The sequence below is a fragment of the Rhineura floridana genome, chromosome 1, assembly GCF_030035675.1.
Source record: "Rhineura floridana isolate rRhiFlo1 chromosome 1, rRhiFlo1.hap2, whole genome shotgun sequence".
NCBI lineage: Eukaryota > Metazoa > Chordata > Lepidosauria > Squamata > Rhineuridae > Rhineura > Rhineura floridana.
This window is the reverse complement of record NC_084480.1, coordinates 291,647,897-291,666,980: the sequence shown is the minus strand read 5'-3', so window position 1 is coordinate 291,666,980 and position 19,084 is coordinate 291,647,897. Positions and strand designations below refer to the sequence as shown.

Below are 19,084 nucleotides of genomic sequence, written 5' to 3'. Positions count from 1 at the left end.
GAATGCAGCCATTGGGCTGAGAATGATTCCCCACCCCTGATTTATGCAGGCATGTTGCTTAGGAATTTATATCAGAACAATACGAAGAGAGATCTCAAACTAGAGTAGTTCCGTGAGTCAAGCACCAAATAACTTTTCAGTGGAGCTAATCCTGCATGGAACTATGGGGCTACCCAAAGTGTGACTATCCACTTCTTTTCACTTGATACCTTCAAAGGGACAGCTGCCACCTTCCTTCTTATGTAGGCCTTGTAGAGAACAAACGTATTCAAAATAAAATTATGCATCAGATAAGAGTATTTTGCTCATGCATGGAACCCCTTTTCTCCTTCCTTTTTCATGAGCCATAATTCAACCAGGAAACCTCTAATTAACCGCAGTTTTCTGTTTCATCTGAACTGGGAATCGATAGTTAGAGACTTCCTGATTTGCTTGCACGTCAAAGGGAGGAGTAAGAGGCTGTGGGCATGGTCAAAAAGGTTGACCTCTCTCTGCTTATTAAGCCAATATACGATTATCTTGAGATACAGGGCCAGCGCCAGGCATGACTGGACCCTTGGGCACCAGCCTGCCTTGGGCCCACAGCACCATAGTACCCTCTCCTGATATAGGTAGCGCAGGGCTAATGAACCTACCCCCACACCCCACCTATTTCTTGTGTCAGTGTGTATGATGTGCATGTATAGCACACATGCCTGCCATTACTCAAGATGGTGGCAGGGCCGTCAACCCCTTAGGGAAGCCCCTGCTGCCATCTTGGGTGATGGCAGGCACGCACGCACACTGACAGGAGAGGTAAGTGGGGTGCGCACGCAGGCTACCTGAAGCCTGCACTGCCTGTGTGGGTGTGTGTGCCTGGGAGCTCCCATTCCATGATCCGTGGCAGCATCAGGTTGCAGGACCTGATGCTGCCATGGATCACAGAACGGGAATGCTACTCTCCCACCCTAGGGAGGGGCCCTTTAGGGGCACCTTTGGGCTGCAGGGGCCCTTGCCCAGGGCCCAGCCTGCCTGCCTTCTGGAGCCAGGCCTATTGACATACCTAATGAAGATCAATATACAATGTCGTGCAATGTAAACTAATGTAAAGTTACACACTTTGAGACAAAAAGAAAAATCCTAACTTCATATATAAACTTAGGGAATCTGAGTTGGCAGTAACTAGACAGTAAACAAATGCTGTGGTCACAGAGGATAGCTAAATAACAGTGCTGACCCAGGGTGGTGCAGCTTTGAAAAAAGGTGAATGCCATGCTAGACATCATCAGGAAAGGTGAAAAAAGATGAATACCATGCTAGACATCATTAGGAAAGGGAGTGCAAATAGTACTGCCAAATTCTTTATGCAAATCTGTGGTGTGACCACACTTTGAATACTGTGTACAGTTTATTATTATTATTATTATTATTATTATTATTAATTATTATTATTATTTTATTTTATTTATTTATTTATTTAAGTTGTATCCCGCCCTTCCTCCCAGCAGGAGCCCAGGGCGGCAAACAAAGCACCCAAAACACTTTAAAACACCATAAAAACAGTACATTAAAACAAAACAGCGTTAGAAATATTTTAAAAAAACAACTTTAAAAAAGGATTAAAAACATTATTAAAAAACATATTAAGCAATTCTAACACAGACGCAGACTGGGATAGGTCTCAACCTAAAAGGCTTGTTGAAAGAAGTCTTCAAAAGGCGCCAAAAAGATAGCAGAGATGGCGCCTGCCTAATGTTCAAAGGGAGGGAATTCCACAGGGTAGGTGCTGCCACATTAAAGGTCCATTTCCTATATTGTGCAGAACGAACCTCCTGATAAGATGGTATCTGCAGGAGGCCCTCACCTGCAGAGCGCAGTGACTGACTGGGTATATAAGGGGTAAGATGGTCTTTCAGGCATCCTGGTCCCAAGCTGTATAGGGCTTTGTACACCAAAACTAGAACCTTGAACTTGGCCCGGTAGCAAATGGGCAGCCAGTGCAATTCCTTCAGCAGCGGGTGACATGTTGTCGATACCCTGCTCCAGTGAGCAGTCTTGCCGCTGCATTTTGCACTAGCTGCAGCTTCCGGACCAACCTCAAGGGCAGCCCCACATAGAGCACATTACAGTAATCCAGCCTGGAGGTTGCCAGTGCATGGACAACAGTTCTAGAAACATCTCAAAAAAGGAATCATAGATCTGGAAAAGGTGCAGAAAAGGGCAATCAGGACAATGAGAGTGAATGGTACAACTCCCCTACAAGAAAAGGTTACAACATTTTGGGCTTTGTGGTTTGGGGTGGCACACACAAGAGAGATGTATAAAATTATGAATTGTTTAGAGGAAGGAAGAGAGAAAGGGTTTTTGTCTTTCACATATAGTAGTAGAACATGGGGTCATCCAATGATGCTAAATGATGGGAAGTTCAAGACAAACCGCAATACTTTTTCACACAGCACATAGCTGAATACTGAAATTTGCTACCGGGAAATTTATTTTTTATTTATTTATTTAATTTAATTTATATAAATATACATGTACATATACATGTAGTGCTGGCCACCAATTTACAGGTTTAAAAGAGGATTGTACAATTTTATTTACTTATAAATTTTATTCCACTGAATGCAGTTTACATATAATATAATCAGAAAAAAATTAATGTGATTTCATATAAATATACATTATTAAATAAAGCTTTTAAGAAGCTAAATAAAAAACACAAAATGAGCCATACACAAAAATAAAAAGTTGCAGAATTTATGGAAGATAAGGCTTTAAATGGCTACTAGTCATGATGTATCTGAGCTACCTGCAAGGATCAGAGGCAGCCATATGCCTCTGAATACCAGTTTCTAGATAACAGCAGAAGAGGGCTATTGCCCATGTGCATGGTCACTGTGAGAAACAGGATGTAAGACTAGATTACAGGAGTTTGGACTTACCCAGAAAGGCTTTTTAAAAATATTTTAAGATCATAAAGCAGTGTTGATAAACCAGTAAACACTTGTACATCATAAACTATACATGGAATGGTTTAGCAGGAAACTATAGGTGAGATGACATGGTGTTCCGTCATTTTTTCTACAGTCCACCCTAGACAATGATTCAATCCTCTTACAAACTTAAAACAACTAATCATCAGTAGCAACAGGCCACGCAACACAAAACTACCAGATCTGCAACTGACCCATATGATAACTATTCCCATATCTATTCAGGCAAGATTACTACAGGATCCAACTTCATCAGCTATAAATATTAGGAGCTCATTCACCTGCCTAATGTCATATATGCTATGTGCCTTCAATGCCTTTCTATGTAGAACAAACAGATAGGACCACAAAAATGTATGGCATGCCTCCCATCAATTGGAAAAAGGCACCTATATCAGCCATCACTACGCTCACTTACCAAGTGCACCTATCCTCTGTTCTGAATGGATGGGAGAATGGGTGTGCAATCCTGGCATCCAATCAAATCTGGACATGTTTGAGGGGTGGGTTCAGTGTAGGAGAGACCAAGACAGTGCAAATAGGAATGAGCGGGAAGAACAAGTATCTTCTGCATTGTAGATTTTTGAGGGGATATTTATTACCTTTATTATCAGGAGCAATAGGTACTGGTGGGCACACTGGTATCTGCAAGTGTAGAAATGTGGAGGCCCAGCCCGTGGAAAAAAAAATCTGGGGTAGGTGGGTGGTGGTTCTGGACCTTCACATCACTATGCAGGTGCCACACTGGCAACACCTGATCTAAGCTGTCACACACCTAATCTTTAGGAAAAATAGTTACAATGGCAGGTAAAGTCAGAGTTCCCAAATTGAAATTAAAAGCATATCAACTTTTCTTTTAACCCATGTTAGAAATGGCCACACCTAATGCTTTACGTTGGTAGAAGGGAATATTCTAAAGTGAGTAGTGGGGAAAATTCATGCATCCCAACCTGCAATTATCTCTACAATCAGGCTGAATGCTTTATAGATTTGTTCAAGTACTAGGAGTTAAATGGGGATGTACTCAACCAGTGAGAACAATCTGAGCTAACAAAGATCACAGAAAGAAGAAACTGATTCAAAATAGACAACATATATTTTAAAAACACCACCACTAAAATGTTGTTACAGCTAACGTCAGAATCAGAATAAAAGAATAAAAATACTCTTGAATAAGAGTAAGGTATCTTTATAGAAGGGAGGAAAGCCTTAAAAAACTAAACTTTCTCTGTTCTGGTGTTATCTACTTCAATGCTGCACTGTAATAATCTCAAATCTGTATCAAAGGTTAACATAACAAAGGTCATCACACCCAACAAATACATTCAGAATTGAATGTAGTAATTTTGCCCTTTACCACTACTACCTGCAGACCTAGAGAAACAGCAATGTAAAGGATTCCAGTCAGCAATCTTAAACTCACCCTTTATTGTGCTAACTTACATCTTTAGTGCTGTGAGGCAGTTAAACCAGTTACTCACATTTTATATGCTCAGCAACACAGTATAGAGCAAATGGAGTAACACGGCAGATATTACTGGTTTTATACCATAATGAGAATGAGATGATGGGCCTCAGCTTGTTGTAAGCAATGGAAGACTTGAGAGAGTTTTACTTTTAATTATGTGTCAAATGTATGGTAAAGGGCAACATCTTCCTCAGAAAGTGATGTATAAGCAAGATAGAAGTGTGTAAGCATAACTTCTACACTTGCATGCAAAGCTTTTCCCTGGAGGCGAGTCTTGGAAATGGCATCACTCTTTTCCACTTCTATTTTTATACCATGTCTATCTCTAAACACAGAGCATAGAATACAAATGAGAGTGCCTGAAAATACATCCAAATAACGTTCTGCTCATTTTCTTTCCTATTTAACCAAAGGTGGGAAGGTCCAAACTGATATATGAATACCCACAGAATCATTTCTTGATTGCCTTTACTAATCCTATTTTTCTCATTTTCAGATTCTACAACAGCGTATCCTAAAATACCAATATAACAAACTGAGAAGATACAGGATTTGACATAAAGTACAATTCAAATGATTAGTTGCTTACTGTAGGGAGGAATGTGTTCCCCACCGAAAGATTAATTTGTTTATACAAGTAACAGGAAGATCCACAGAAACTCAACTCCTACAATATCTACAAAACATGAAATGCATGGTATTGGCACTACGTGACTAGAAAAGTCATCACAGAACTTCTCCTCTCAAATATTTCATATGCTGTTGTTTGTTTCCTGTTTCTGTCACACAGGGAAACACACTTTGCTACAGATACATAGTGATCGTCCTCCATTTTTCCATTATAATTTTTTAAATAACATCAGCGGCACTAATTGGTTCCTATGCATTATTTTCAAAAATCAAATAAAATTAAGCTAACGAATTTTGTATAATGTGCACCTTCTGCACACTAGAGTAATCTCAGAATCAATACAAAGTCCTGTGATACAATATCCACACTTCATACTTAACGTCTGGAAAAGCATGTAAAATAAGCCATTCAACCATTTTTTGATTAATACTATGCTTTGTTAACAAACTTTCACTAAAACACACAAGAACAAAGGAGTTGCTATAATAAACTCCCTAGAAAGCATTTCCCTCAAAACCTATAACAAATCGTTACATCCTGTATTTAAACCAAATCACTTTAAAGCATTGTGCTCAAGTTGGAAAGTCCAACTATTAAGTAGAAACAGTACAGTTCAGAATTACAGGATCTTTGTAAGGCAACAAATTATCAAAAATTTAAAATTCTCCAAATAATCTTACGATTAAAAGGCAGAACCTAGTGCTTGTTTAGCATGGCATCATCAGCAAAATGACGAGTAAAACAGTAATGAAAGTAATTTCTCAAAGGAATTACCAGGATATATTTATTTTTCACTGAGTGATGCCTTCTTCCTTTCTTGCCATACCAGAAACGAATCATTTCCCTTGAATAAAGCAATTTTAGCTTTACATGAGGATCCCTCCCCCCTCGTATTCTCTCTACCTGCTTTCAATTCCAGGCACAGCAGAGCCTCACTAGGAGACAGAAGAACTTGCTAGTCCACATATAGTTGACTGACAGGACAGAAAGCTAATTGGTGCATAGTATGTACTCAGTAGGGTGTGTCTTGCCTAACAAATAAACAACAGAAAGGTTTCTTTATTCAAGGGAGGTTGCAGTGCACGAAAGTGCTTAAAAAGCTGAATAGTTTAAAGAGACAGAACACTATTTTAGAATCTAGTAAGAAATGTGTCAAAACAAAAGTTATCTGCATCTTTCAAGAAAACCCTTTCCAGAAAAGTGATAATCAACAATTAAATACATTAAATGAAACTGTCATTTGTTGCAATTAACTGATATTAATAAACTACATCTGCAGTGCAATTTTTTTAGAGAAAAATCTGTAAGCAACCTTTTCCACCTCCACTTTTGCAAGAAAAGGTGCTTTTAATAACACACATTACATAAAATACACTAGCCATCTTACCTCTGATAACCATCTTATCTCTGATAAGCATTAGACCATACAACTGAATAGCTGAAAAGTATCAAAAGGGGTTATATAGTTGCAGGGATGAAACTGTGCTGTGTGTCATGGAACAAACTGCACCCACCGGTTTCTTAGGTGTAAATGGGTATAATAGTGCTATAGATATTAGTGAAATTTTGAGAGAGAAGGGGAAAAAACCTTGGGCATCTGAGACTAGAAGTAAAATAACACACATACATAATATATTATGCACACCCTTTACTTCTCTCTTTCTCACACACACAGAGTACACCCCATGCAATTTGTACACAAATAGTAACGTATTTTAGAACTACAAATATATTTCACAAAATAGCAGTTTCACAGAAGAAGTCTCACTGCTCTAGCTCTAAACATTGGGCAGCAAAAAGATAATATGCCTATACAAGTCTGGAAAAAGCATGACGCAGTGAGTACACTCATAGGCAGTGAGTGTACTTTCCCACATCCCTACAAAGTCTATAAAGAAGTCTAATTGAAGGGACAGAAGCATGATTTGAACCAATATAAGAAATTATATGTGCATCATAAATTTTACATAAAACCCTATTTAAACAATGTACCCTGTTCTTCATCTGAGGAGATGAATGGCATTTTAGCCTCACAACAATGATTAGGGCAAAAGACAGGGAACTGTCTAGTGACACTCAGTGAATGTCATCTGGTCCTGGGCTTCCTACACTGTTTGCTGGATAGTGCAAGAAATATAGTCTGGTGAACATAGGGATTCATTCATCACAAAACTCAAACCTTTGCACTGCTACTGATTCCTTAAGTAAATTTCTTCATATCCATTTGAAACGGTGCAATGACAAGTCTCATATAAATTTGCTATGACAGGAGCAGCAGCAGCATGCCGTGTGGAAAATATGCATATTCTCCACCTTTTACTCTCTTGTACGTGGACAGAAGAACTCTCTAGTCTACTATGCATTCATTTAGTGTCTCAGCTCTTCCTCATAGGGAGAGAATTATGACTTTTCCTAGTAGGCCACAGGTCCTACAATACTGTATATAGACTTTTCCTCTGCACATCCACCTTGACAGGTATATTGCTAGCTTTGTCGATGAAGATTGGATGGAAAAAACTAACCATCTTTCAGTCAGTCAAAGGAAAGCATCACTGGAATAATAAATCCAAAATCTCAAGGATGGCAGGAATTAAAAGGTATGTGTGCTACAAATAGACTATTTGATTATGTTCCAATGAACACCATTGCTTTGTAAAGGATATTTAGAGCTTCAGTTATAAGCCACAGGTAAAAATGACTATTGCACTGATAGCTCTAATGTCAAATGGCAGTTAAATTTGCAGGTTTATGTTTATTGATTGTACAGACCAGTGATTCTCAAACGGTGCGCCCAGGCACACTGGTGCGCCCTAAGAGGTGGCTAGGTGTGCCTCAAATATTATGAAAGTATATTTTTAAAAATGAGAAGAAACCCATTTGTATAGGTTAAGTAATAGTTTTCTATAATTTAAGTTATTTTTATTCATAGTTTAAAATATATTAATATATTTTTAATTTTGTACACAAAAGTGCACCAGAAAATTTTTGTATGTTTTACAGTGCGCTGCGAACCAAAAAAGTTTGAGAACCACTGGTATAGACCTAGGCAGAATGGAAAACACTAGAAATGCTGTGTCATGTTTATAAATACCCCAAAGAGGGCAGTATTGAGGAGCACAGTGAACTGAATTAATTTTATTACTGCGTTTAGCAGTATTTATGTTCTAGAATGTGTTTTAATGGGCGACATCTATCTACATTTAAAGTTATAACAAAGAGGTAAAATTTCTAGATATCCTAAATGACTGTGCCCTAGAATTGGTCATGAAGCCAACTGGAGGGGCAGCAACCCTGGACTTAATCTTAAGGGGTACCCAGGGCCTGGTGCAAAAGAGGAGTGTTGCTGAACTAATTGGGAACAGTGACCAGAGTGCTATTAAATTCAACAAATGTATATGCAGACAACTGCCAAGAAAACCTGATCGTCATACTTGAGTTCAAAAGAGGAAACTTGCCAAAAATGAGGCAAAGTGAAGAGGGTCAGATCTCTCCAAAATTCTTGAGGGTTGTTGACAACTACAATAATAGAAGCTCAATTAGAATGTACACTGCAGATCAGGAAAGGTACCACCATCAAGGCCAAAAGGATGCCAACATGGTTAATGAGTAGAGTCAAGGAAGCTTCTTTCAGAAAATGGAAGCCTTGTCCAAATAAGAACAAAAAGAAACTCAAGCTTTCATAAAAGAAATACAAACAGACATTAGGGATACAAAAATAAAAATAAAAATTGAGCACGATGCTAGAAACAAAGCTCCAAAAATAAAATAAATGTAAATAAATTAGCAGTTGGGGACCACCTAGAGTTAAGAATTTGCTCTCAAAGGAAGGGCAGTGGCGGATGTATGTAATTTATTCTGAGTTTCTTTCCTGGACATTTTTTTTCTTAATAATGTATTTGTGATTTAGTTTAATTTTTGTAAATTGTATTGCTTTCATTGATGTATTTTTATACTTATTTTTCTTTGTAAGCCGCCTTGAGGGCCTTTGGCCAAAAGGCGGGGTATAAATAAATTTATAATAATAACATAATAATAAAAGGAGCCCAGAGCTGCAGCTCAGACGACTTCAAAAGAGGATTAGCTAAATTCATCAAGGATAAGGCCATCAATGGCTTCTAGCCATAATGGCTACATTCTGGCTCCCCTATCAGAGGTAATATGCTTTTCAATACCAGTTCCTGTTAAACTATAAGCAGAGTTTTGCACTCAGATCTTGCTTGTGGGCTTTCTGCAGGCATCTGGCTGGCCACTGTGAGAACAACATGCTGGCCTAGATGGGTCTTTAGCTTAATCCAGAAGGGCTCTTATATAAATATAACTTTTCTCTTCAGGTTACAGGCAAGAGTGACATATCAGTGTCCCACTGTTAAGAGTCTGTATTTACAAAACCTAAATTGTTTTTACAAAAACAACATGTTGCAAATTTCAACAGGGCTAATCTGAAATAGAGGATAACATATGGGGCTCTGGGGAAAGTGACATTGCTCAAACTTGTTACAAAAGCTAATTCAGGATTACAGATGCCAAGTTATTGCAGTTATGCACAATGCATCTATCCCCTTTGTATAGGGTAGGTGGAAAAATCGTTAAGTGCCGGTCTTCCAAATGCAGAGGAGGCATTTAAAAAAATACTAACCGAACAATCAAATCAGTTTTGCAATAGTAGGAATGCAAGAGTAAGTGGTATAAATGAAATCATGTTAGCACACAAGACAGTTTTATTGTTTAAATAATAGTATCCCTCTCTTTAGCAAAAAAAAGTCCCAGTATCTATAAAGATATGACACACACAAAAAAAACTGATTGAGAGGGAGAAAGTTTCAAGTTCTTCTAATGACCAAATGGGGTGAAAAGGTTCAAGAAGAGGAGTTGTTGATCTCTAAGCTGCACCAGGGGAGTGACCCTGCATATCATCTCTTCCCTCTTCTATCACAACCTGATAGGAGGTGCCACGGAGCCTGCAAAGGTCTTAGCTGGCACCAAGAAGGGATCCCAGACTTTTTAATTTAAAAAAAGTTCTAGTCCTCCCAGAAAGAAAGCTATGAAGCAAATTGTGCAGTTCTGGCGGTCCCATCTGTCAGAGTTTTTAGCTAATGAGTGAGGTCAGAGCTGTGATTCATAAGTGAGTTGTTTGGACACCAGGTAATAGGAATTTTTGAGGTCCTAAAGAACTTTGCTTTTCTTCTTCCCTTATTTATTATTATCTTTATTTATACCCCGCCCTTTTTCCAAACTGGAACCTCAAGGTGGTTTCCAGATAAAAATAAGTACGTATCATTAAGAACCTATAAAAATATAAAACATATAAACATATAAAATCAGCATTAAAACAGGATCAAACTATTAAGATGTTAAAACCAATTACTCTTAAAATACTGCAACCCAGTTTAGGAGCATACAAGTAAAACAATAACATACAGCATCCTCTTCAGTCACTGCCCTTAAAACCTTCAGTTCCAAAGGCCTGCCGGAAGAAAAAAGTCTTTACCTGTCGGTGGAAAGACTGCACGGAGAAGGCCATTCTTGCCTCCCTAGGGAGGGAGTTCCAGAGCCTAGGGGCAGCCACCGAAAAGGCCCTATCTCGTGTCCCCACCATTCGCACTTGTGAAGGTGTTGGGATCGTGAGAAGGGTCTCTCCTGAAGATCTCAGGGCCCGGGCAGGTTCATATAGGGAGATATGGTCTGACAGATAGCCTGGACCTAAACCGTATAGGGCTTTATAGGTCATAACCAGCACTTTGAATTGTGTCTGGAAACAGACTGGCAGCCAGTGGAGCTGTTGCAGCAGGGGAGTTGTATGGTCCCTGTAACCAGCCCCAGTTAATGTTCTGGCTGCAGCTCGTTGCAACAACTGAAGTTTCCGAACAGTCTTCAAAGGCAGCCCCACGTAGAGCGTGTTACAGTAGTCTAAGCGGGATGTAACTAAGGCATGTGTCACCATAGCCAGATCAGACGACTCCAGGAACGGGCGCAGTTGGCGCACTAGTCTTAACTGTGCAAAAGCATTCCTGGCCACCGCAGAAACCTGGGCCTCCAAGTTTAAGGCTGAGTCCAGGAGCACACCCAAACTGCAAACCTGCGTCTTCAGGGGGAGTGTAATCCCATCCAGCACAGGCTGAACCCCTATTCCCTGATCCGCCTTTCGACTGACTAGGAGCACCTCTGTCTTGTCTGGATTAAGCTTCAGCTTGTTCACCCTCATCCAGTCCACCACTGCTATCAGACACTGGTTTAGAACCGAGCCAGTTTCCTTGGAATTAGGTGGAAAGGAGAAGTAGAGTTGGTGTCATCTGCATACTGATGGCACCGAACCCCAAATCTCCGGACAACCTCTCCCAGCGGTTTCACGTAGATATTAAATAGCATGGGGGACAAAACTGAACCCTGAGGGACCCCACAGGCCAACCGCCAAGGAGTCGAACAGGAATCCCCCAGCACCACCTTCTGGGTTCGACCCTCCAGGAAGGAACAGAGCCATCGTAAAACGATGCCCCCAAGTCCCATCCCAGTGAGGCGACCCAGAAGGATACCATGGTTGATGGTATCAAAAGCCGCTGAGAGGTCCAACAGAACCAACAGGGACACACTCCCCCTGTCCAGTTCTCTGCGTAGGTCATCTACCAAGGTGACCAGAGCTGTCTCCGTCCCATAACCAGGTCTAAAACCAGACTGAAATGGATCTAGATAATCCGTTTCATCCAAGAATCCCTGAAGTTCGGAGGCCACCACACGCTCTATTACCTTGCCCAGGAATGGGATATTAGACACTGGCCAATAATTATCCATAATAGAGGGGTCCAGGGAGGGCTTTTTCAACAAAGGCCTTACAACTGCCTCCTTTAGGCACATTGGAACTCTGCCTTGTTGTAGGGAGGCATTGACCACTTCCTTCACCCACTCGGCTAGGCCCCCTCTGGCACTTTTAATAAGCCAGGAAGGGCAAGGGTCTAACAGACATGTGGTGGGCCTCACCATTCCAAGGATCCTGTCCACATCCTCGGGTTGTACACTTTAGTGCACTTTTCCTGTTTATGTCTTATTTTCTATTAGTCCTTGGAATCTCTGTAGTAAAAACAGAAATGTAGATCAAGGTCGTATCCCTGGACAACTTGCAAACGCCTGAGTTAGAAAGCTATACCCGCATATGTAACTATGTCTGCTGATAGTGTACATTCCTGCCTGGCCAAGATAAGTCTTTTCTCTGTGTAAGCCTTTGTGATCTGCAAAGAAAACCATATAAAAGGGGAAAGCAGAAAGGGGGGGTGCGTGACCCATGTTTCACCCTTTGCTGTGAAATGTATGTGTTTGGCCCTACTGCAGTAGCTATTGAATAAATGCTTTGAACTTGCTGCTACTCGGTGGCCTTTTTTCTCTACCCGAGAGAACCCCTATAAGTTTTTACAACATCTCCATAACTTGCCCTTCTTTTTTACCTAGCAACCAGGATGCATCCTTCCTGTGGTGGATTCATATTATGTTATGCCATGCTCCCATGGGAGCTATTTTTTGACTGGTGCCCTAAGCATGCTTTCAAAATTCATAATGTGTCTCCTAGTCTGAAAAGGTTGGTGACCCTGGCTTGATGTAATGGCTGCTGCCAAGTGACTGTTGAGGGAGGGAGGAGTCTGGCATCTCAGCAGAGCTAGTGGTAGCTCTGTATCCCTTCCCTTCCCTAATATAGCTTGATGTAACGGCTACTGTCAAATAGTAGCTATACTAAGTGCTGCCAGGTGTTTTATATGAATATTTAAATCAGCACAGCATGTTAAAAATTCTGTTTTGTCACACACAAATGTGTAGATAGCAGCAGACCTAGGGAGAGCAATAATGTCCAAAGTTGACAGTTCTGACAACATATTAAAGTTTATAAAACTTTAAATGTCAACATTGTCCTCAAAATCGACTTATGAAAATGAATGGCTTACATGTTATCCATGCAAATTCAAAAAAGCCTGTCTCTTGTCTAAACTTATTTTGGCCTTGATATGTTTAACTCAGACATAAGAGGCAGAGAGTCTTGCAGAGTACTCTAATTCTCATGGCTATGAAGAGGCATGGTCAGAAAACAAACTAAAAATGCTATTCAGACTTTGCAGACTTCTATTTCAAAGCTTACAGTAGGGCCCCGCTTCCTGGCGCTTCGTTTCCCGGCGTTCTGCTAATGCAGCAGCTTTCATTCCCCGTTTTAAAGCCGCTTTTGCGGCATTTTTGTTTTACGGCAATTTCCGCTTTACGGTGGGGGTCCAGAACGGAACCTGCCATATAAGCGGGGCCCACCTGTATTAGAGAAAGGAGAAAAGCTCCAAGGTTTATGAGTAATTGGGAATTGGCCCAAATATTGAAAATCATCCAAATGCTAATAAGCTTTACATGTATTGTCTGTATCAATTCATTACATGCTTCCTTTCAAACACCATACTATAGAATTAGACACAAGTCATGTTCTAAATTTATGCTATTGCAGTTTAATAAAAAAAAGCAGTCCCCCCCCCCCTCAGGAAAGTTAGTATCCAAAGAGTGCAAGTGTTATTGGAACTGGATGGCCTGCACTAGAAATTGTGGTGTGGGTGGCCTACTCACAGGAGTTGCATAACGTTGGGAGGAGGGGCAGACTATAAGATCATAGCTCTTCTGTGTGGGGGGGAAATCACAAGATCCACCTCAGTTTTCCTCATCTGATATTACACTGTTAACACGAGTACATGATCAATCTGAATAGTTATTTATGTCAGAAAGACAGCTCCATCAAACTTGCAATTGGACACTTTTTGTTATTTATCACACACACTAGCATCATGTATTCTTAGTAATTTTGTCCCAAAGTATCTATCTACAGTAAGCAATGTAACGACATATAATTTCATAGAACGGTGTGCTTTTTAAAAATGTTTGTCAGTGTGACCATATCACACATAAACCTAACTGTTAAACTGACAAACCACACTCTTACAAACTGTAGTGAACACTCTCGCTGAACTCGTATTTTAAAAAGACTGACATTACAAACCAAAGCATGTGATCAGGGAGACTTACTCCTAGGTGAGCATTCATGGGATTGCAGCTGGATATGGCACCTTTCTAGATGGTATGCTGATTGACCAATGATATATAACAATATAACCAATGACTAAGGTCCCTCTCTTCCTTTTTCCCTTTTAGAAAGTGATAAAGCTTGCAATAAATTTGCAAAATAAACTAGAGACTCAAGACATTGAATGGTAACTAGGTACCAGAAGGAAAGTGTTCTTTAAATCAGCATCCTATAACCCAGAATCATATATCTGCTGACATCATAGCTCTGACAGCAGGGCCTTATTTCTAGAATAATGAGTTCAACAAAAAGCAGAGTTAAAAACAACAACAGAGTCTTAGAGAGAAGCGTATTAACTAGTAGCAGAAGCCCTAAATTGCCAATTATCACTGTTCAACTGCTTCTACACTTTGCAATCCAGATATTCAAAGGGTCATCATATTAACCTTTCTGCCTGTTTTCTCTCTACAACCCACTGCTGCACCACAGCAACATCCAAGCCCACAACTTTCAAACTGTCAGCACAAATTTCTTCTCTCTCACTCCCAAAGTCCACACACACATATGTGAATTAATGTTGTTTTCTCACTGCACAGACCAAACCAAAAACAGACACTTCCATTAACACATAAACTACTGCTTGCAGGGTAGTCATGATATTCTTTGTTTTGACTTCTCCTGTAAGAATAGTATTGTGTATTAGAAATTGATGTAACAATGGGCACTTAAGTCCTTGGAGAGCAACTCAGTCCTCATTATTTCAAATGCACAAACCATAACTTTCTCTGCTTTTTACCCCCCCCCCCTTTAACATGAGAATCATTTCAGTGAATCTCAAAAGACTGCAAACTGAGATTCTGACCTCTAGAAATGTTACTTTGGAGTCAATAGTCTAGATTAGAAGCATGAACCTTTACAAACTGAATTTTGCCAGAATCTTCATGAAATCACTCTCAGTTCATACCCAAAAGGTATACAACTATATACCTGTTACATGGATTTTTATTTACGCCAATTTTAGAATCATAAAATGGCAACATCAAAAATACTGAAAAATGAATTTACATGAGATTTACATTCAATGTAGAATTTGTTTTTTCCCCTGTACACTGCTTAATTTTATATGTAATCTGTTTCCACACAGATGCCAAAATAATGGTCACCCATATTTTTCTGTATCAATTTCATAACTAATTTTCAGAAAAGCACAGCGGATTCTGATGCAAGTCCGGCAGTAACACACTGTCACATTTAACATCAAGACCATCAACTGGTACATCTACAACACGTGGTACAGTCACTAAAATAAGAACCAAGCTGTACAAGTAAATCTTTATAAGCACAATTCAAACATACACTGAGCCACATAATATTGTGCAGTACATAAAAGTATGAGCTTAGGACACCAATACACAATTAAGGTAACACGTTAAACTAATGCACACTCATATATACATACATTAGAAACTTAACCCAGGCAACAATAACATTTGGTTCATTATATTTATGAGGTTTTTTTTCAGGCCTCTGATAAATAGGAAAATAACATCCAGGCCTATTTTTCCTTTTGCAAATTGCCCATGCTTATGAACAATAACAGTTTAACAGTACAAAACTGCAAGTATATCAAAGTTTACAATTTATGTCAAACACTCATCAGTTTCTTCAGCAATAAATGCATGTAATGGTAGTCCAACAGAACGTTTTAAACTGGAAATGATACAAGGTGGAGGTGAATCGGATAGGTAAAGTAGTGTGGGGTGCGTTCAATTCCTTCTCTACAAACTTGCAATTAATGGAAGAGAAAAGTTCCTGGGAATGAAAGTCTGGTAAGGAAAGGGTTTTATGCTTCCACTTATTTCAAATTACCTCTCTCCAAAATGGCTTTTTCCACCTAAAAACAGCCAGACTACATGTTATACACGCACCTACATGTAATAGTCATTTTGCTCACTATGTATCCTGAAAATAGAGACTGCATTAAAAAAAATGGCTGGACTGATATATTAGGGCAAAGTGTTCTGATGGCAAAGCTGAGGTACTGAATAATGAGAGAGTATGTATTTACCGTTCGTACAGTACCATTACATTACATTTTTCTGCAGTCCTTTATATAGAAAGTTGAAGCGTTTCAAACAAAAGCTGTGTCTTCTAGAGTCATTAAATAGCGTTTAAAAGAACTTACCTCCCACTCCTTAGCAGCTGCTTCTCTAACGGAATCTTCACCAGCTTCAGACTCAATTTTTTTTACTACCATAAATCCAGGCTCTCTACTTGTTTCCCCAGTTTCTGTATATATTTCTGGACTCCACTGAACAAAAAAGGCATACAGATGCTCAGTCCTTTGGAGGGAGCAAAAGAGAAAAGTAGTTAGGGACTTACTAAGATTTACACACTTACTAAGACGTTTAGAATTTCTTCTAAGTACTGTCTATACTTTTTCACTGTCATTTACTCACTGTTCTCTTTGAAAAGAAAGAAACTAAGAGAATGTTCATTACAGTTTTTAACAAGATCTTCAAATTACCATTTAGATGCAAGTGCTCAAAAATATAAAAAGGGACTATTAAATTTACTTGAAAAACTATTGTATTGCACTTCATCCTTTGCTCACTTATATTTAAATAAAACCTAGTTGTATTAAGACCCATATTTTAACTTTTTATGCCTTCAGAGCTGGTTCAGTCCTGAAGATTCCTTATAGCCACCATGACTAGTAGCCACTGATAGTCTTATGCTCCATGAGTTCATCTAATCACCTTTTAAAGCCATCACATGTTCGGGCAGTGGATTCCATAAATTAAGAAAGCATGTATCTGTAGACACAGGGTTGCATTGAGTGCAACTCTAAGCAGTTTGTTCCGTCAGTGCAAGGATTTCTCCTGGCCCAACGGAACAATCTCCCCCTTCCCCCCCCATCTATTCTGGGGGTTCCTCCAGAGAAGATTTGGGACAACATGGGGTTTGCATGGGGGGAGGAGAGGGAAATACCATTGTGCTAGCACAAGTTTTTAGTTGAATATCACCCATAATACTTCTTGTTGCCTATCCTGACAAACAGTTTTATTGGATCACCATATTTTATATTGCAAGAGGTGGAGAAAAGATCAGTCATGTCTCTCCTGAGTCTCCCTTTCTTATAAACTAAAAAGCAGCAAACACCCTAACATTTCATCATGGATGGGGGTGTTGTTTCAAATCTGTGATTATTTTGGTTGCTCTTTCATGGACCTGTGCTAGCTCTACATTAATTTTTTTAGAAGGGGCAACTGGAACTTGCATGGTTTTCACAGCATGGCCCCAGCACAGATTTGTGTAAAGGCATTATGATTGTGGAAGTTTTATTTTCATTTCTAATAATCCCTAGCATAGAATTCACATTTTCAGTACTGGTGCATGCTGGGTGAAAATTGTCTTGAGCCATCTACCATGACTACCACAATCTTTCCTGTCGAGTCATTATCAGTTCAGTCCCTATCATGACCAGACATATGGACTTAAGAGATCTGAAAAGCAAAACATTCACTGGATAACTTTTTTGTCACCAAGGCGGAGAGAGTGGCCAATTCAAGCAATCCTCCAAAAAGAGGAAAGTGCAGGCTTCTGCCCTCCCTCCTCCTCTCATGTACATGGTTTCATAGTCACCTTCCCATATATCACAAACTAGTTACACGGAAAAGGCGGTATTCAACTAACTCATACCATCAGTGCAAAGATTACCACTAGCACAATGGGACGTTCCCTCTTCTTCTCCCCCAGCATGTACTCTGTGTCATTAAGTCTGCTCCAGATAGTTGGGGGAATTGTTAGAATGGATTTAAGGGGCACAAAGTGGGAGGAAGTGCCACTGCACTAACGTTATTCCTTGCACTGATGGGACTATGACTTAAGTGTTACACAGGATACAACCCAAAGTTTTGGGACATCAATTTGAATATAAAGAGTAGTACATCTTCCCTACCCATACCATTTTCCTTTTGTACCACCCCATTTACATTGTAAGCTTGAGGACAGGGTCTGTGACTTTTTCATCTTTCTACAGTGCCTTGAACAGTTCAGGTGCTTTATAAATAAAAAAGTTTGCCTTGATATCTGAATATGGCTTGCATGTTCTCCCCAAAACAACAACTGAAAACTCGCTTCGCATGGTAGTTTCCAGTTGTGATTTGGAAGGTAAGCACAAACACCAATTTGACATCAAGACACACTATGGCCTGGAAGGAAGGAAATGAAGAAGCATGAGAGTCCATACTAATTTCCAGTCATCCAATCTATGATTTGGATAATGGTCTGAACCAGACCTGTGATTTTCCCAAAGGAGGTTCAAGAGGCAGCGTTCTTGCCAGGGCTGTGGAGTCGGTATGTCAAACCTTTGACTCCGACTCCTCTATTTTTCTACTGTCCGACTCCAACTCCTTCATAAATGGCAAATGTATATTAATATTTCTACTGTCTGACTCCGACTCTGACTCCTTCATAAATGGCAAATGTATATTAATATATTAATATTAATACATTAATATTAATATTAAAATATTAATTTTATTTTGAAGTTGGAGTCAGTACATTTCTACCGACTCCGACTCCACCCAAAATTGCTTCCAACTCCAACTCCACCCAAAATTGCTTCTGACTCCGACTCAGACTTCACGACTCCAACTCCACAGCCCTGGTTTTTGCCACAGCTATGTAAAATCCAATGCATTTGGTTATGTCTGGGGGGAATTCCACTGAATTTAGGGCAATTATTCCAAAGTAAGTGCCTTTTAAGCATATCTAATAAGAAGCATGCAGCAGAATCTATTTGACATTTTATGGAACTCCCTTCCAGCTATTTTATGGAACTCTTTCCCAGTTGAGGTCAGCGCCTACTGAAGACTTTTTTATTCCAGAAGGCATTTTAATTGAAGTCTTAGTTTATACTTTTAACCAACATTTTTTCTCTGTGTTGTATTCCTTGTACACCACTTAGAGACCAT

At 39.6% G+C, this 19,084-nt stretch overlaps 1 protein-coding gene across 8 annotated transcripts in view; it reads right to left on the bottom strand.

Annotated features, from left to right (window-relative positions):
- OXR1 (oxidation resistance 1) overlaps positions 1–19,084 on the bottom strand; it is a 299,282-nt gene that overhangs the window by 15,978 nt on the left and 264,220 nt on the right. For 6 of the 8 annotated variants that reach the window (XM_061604956.1, XM_061604973.1, XM_061604964.1 and 3 more), the window contains one exon: positions 16,291–16,447. In XM_061604956.1, the coding sequence (XP_061460940.1) occupies positions 16,291–16,447 (157 nt within the window). Of the gene's footprint in view, positions 1–5,848; positions 5,972–16,290; positions 16,448–19,084 lie in introns of those variants that run through there. The other 2 variants (XM_061604991.1, XM_061605000.1) reach the window with 1 other exon arrangement.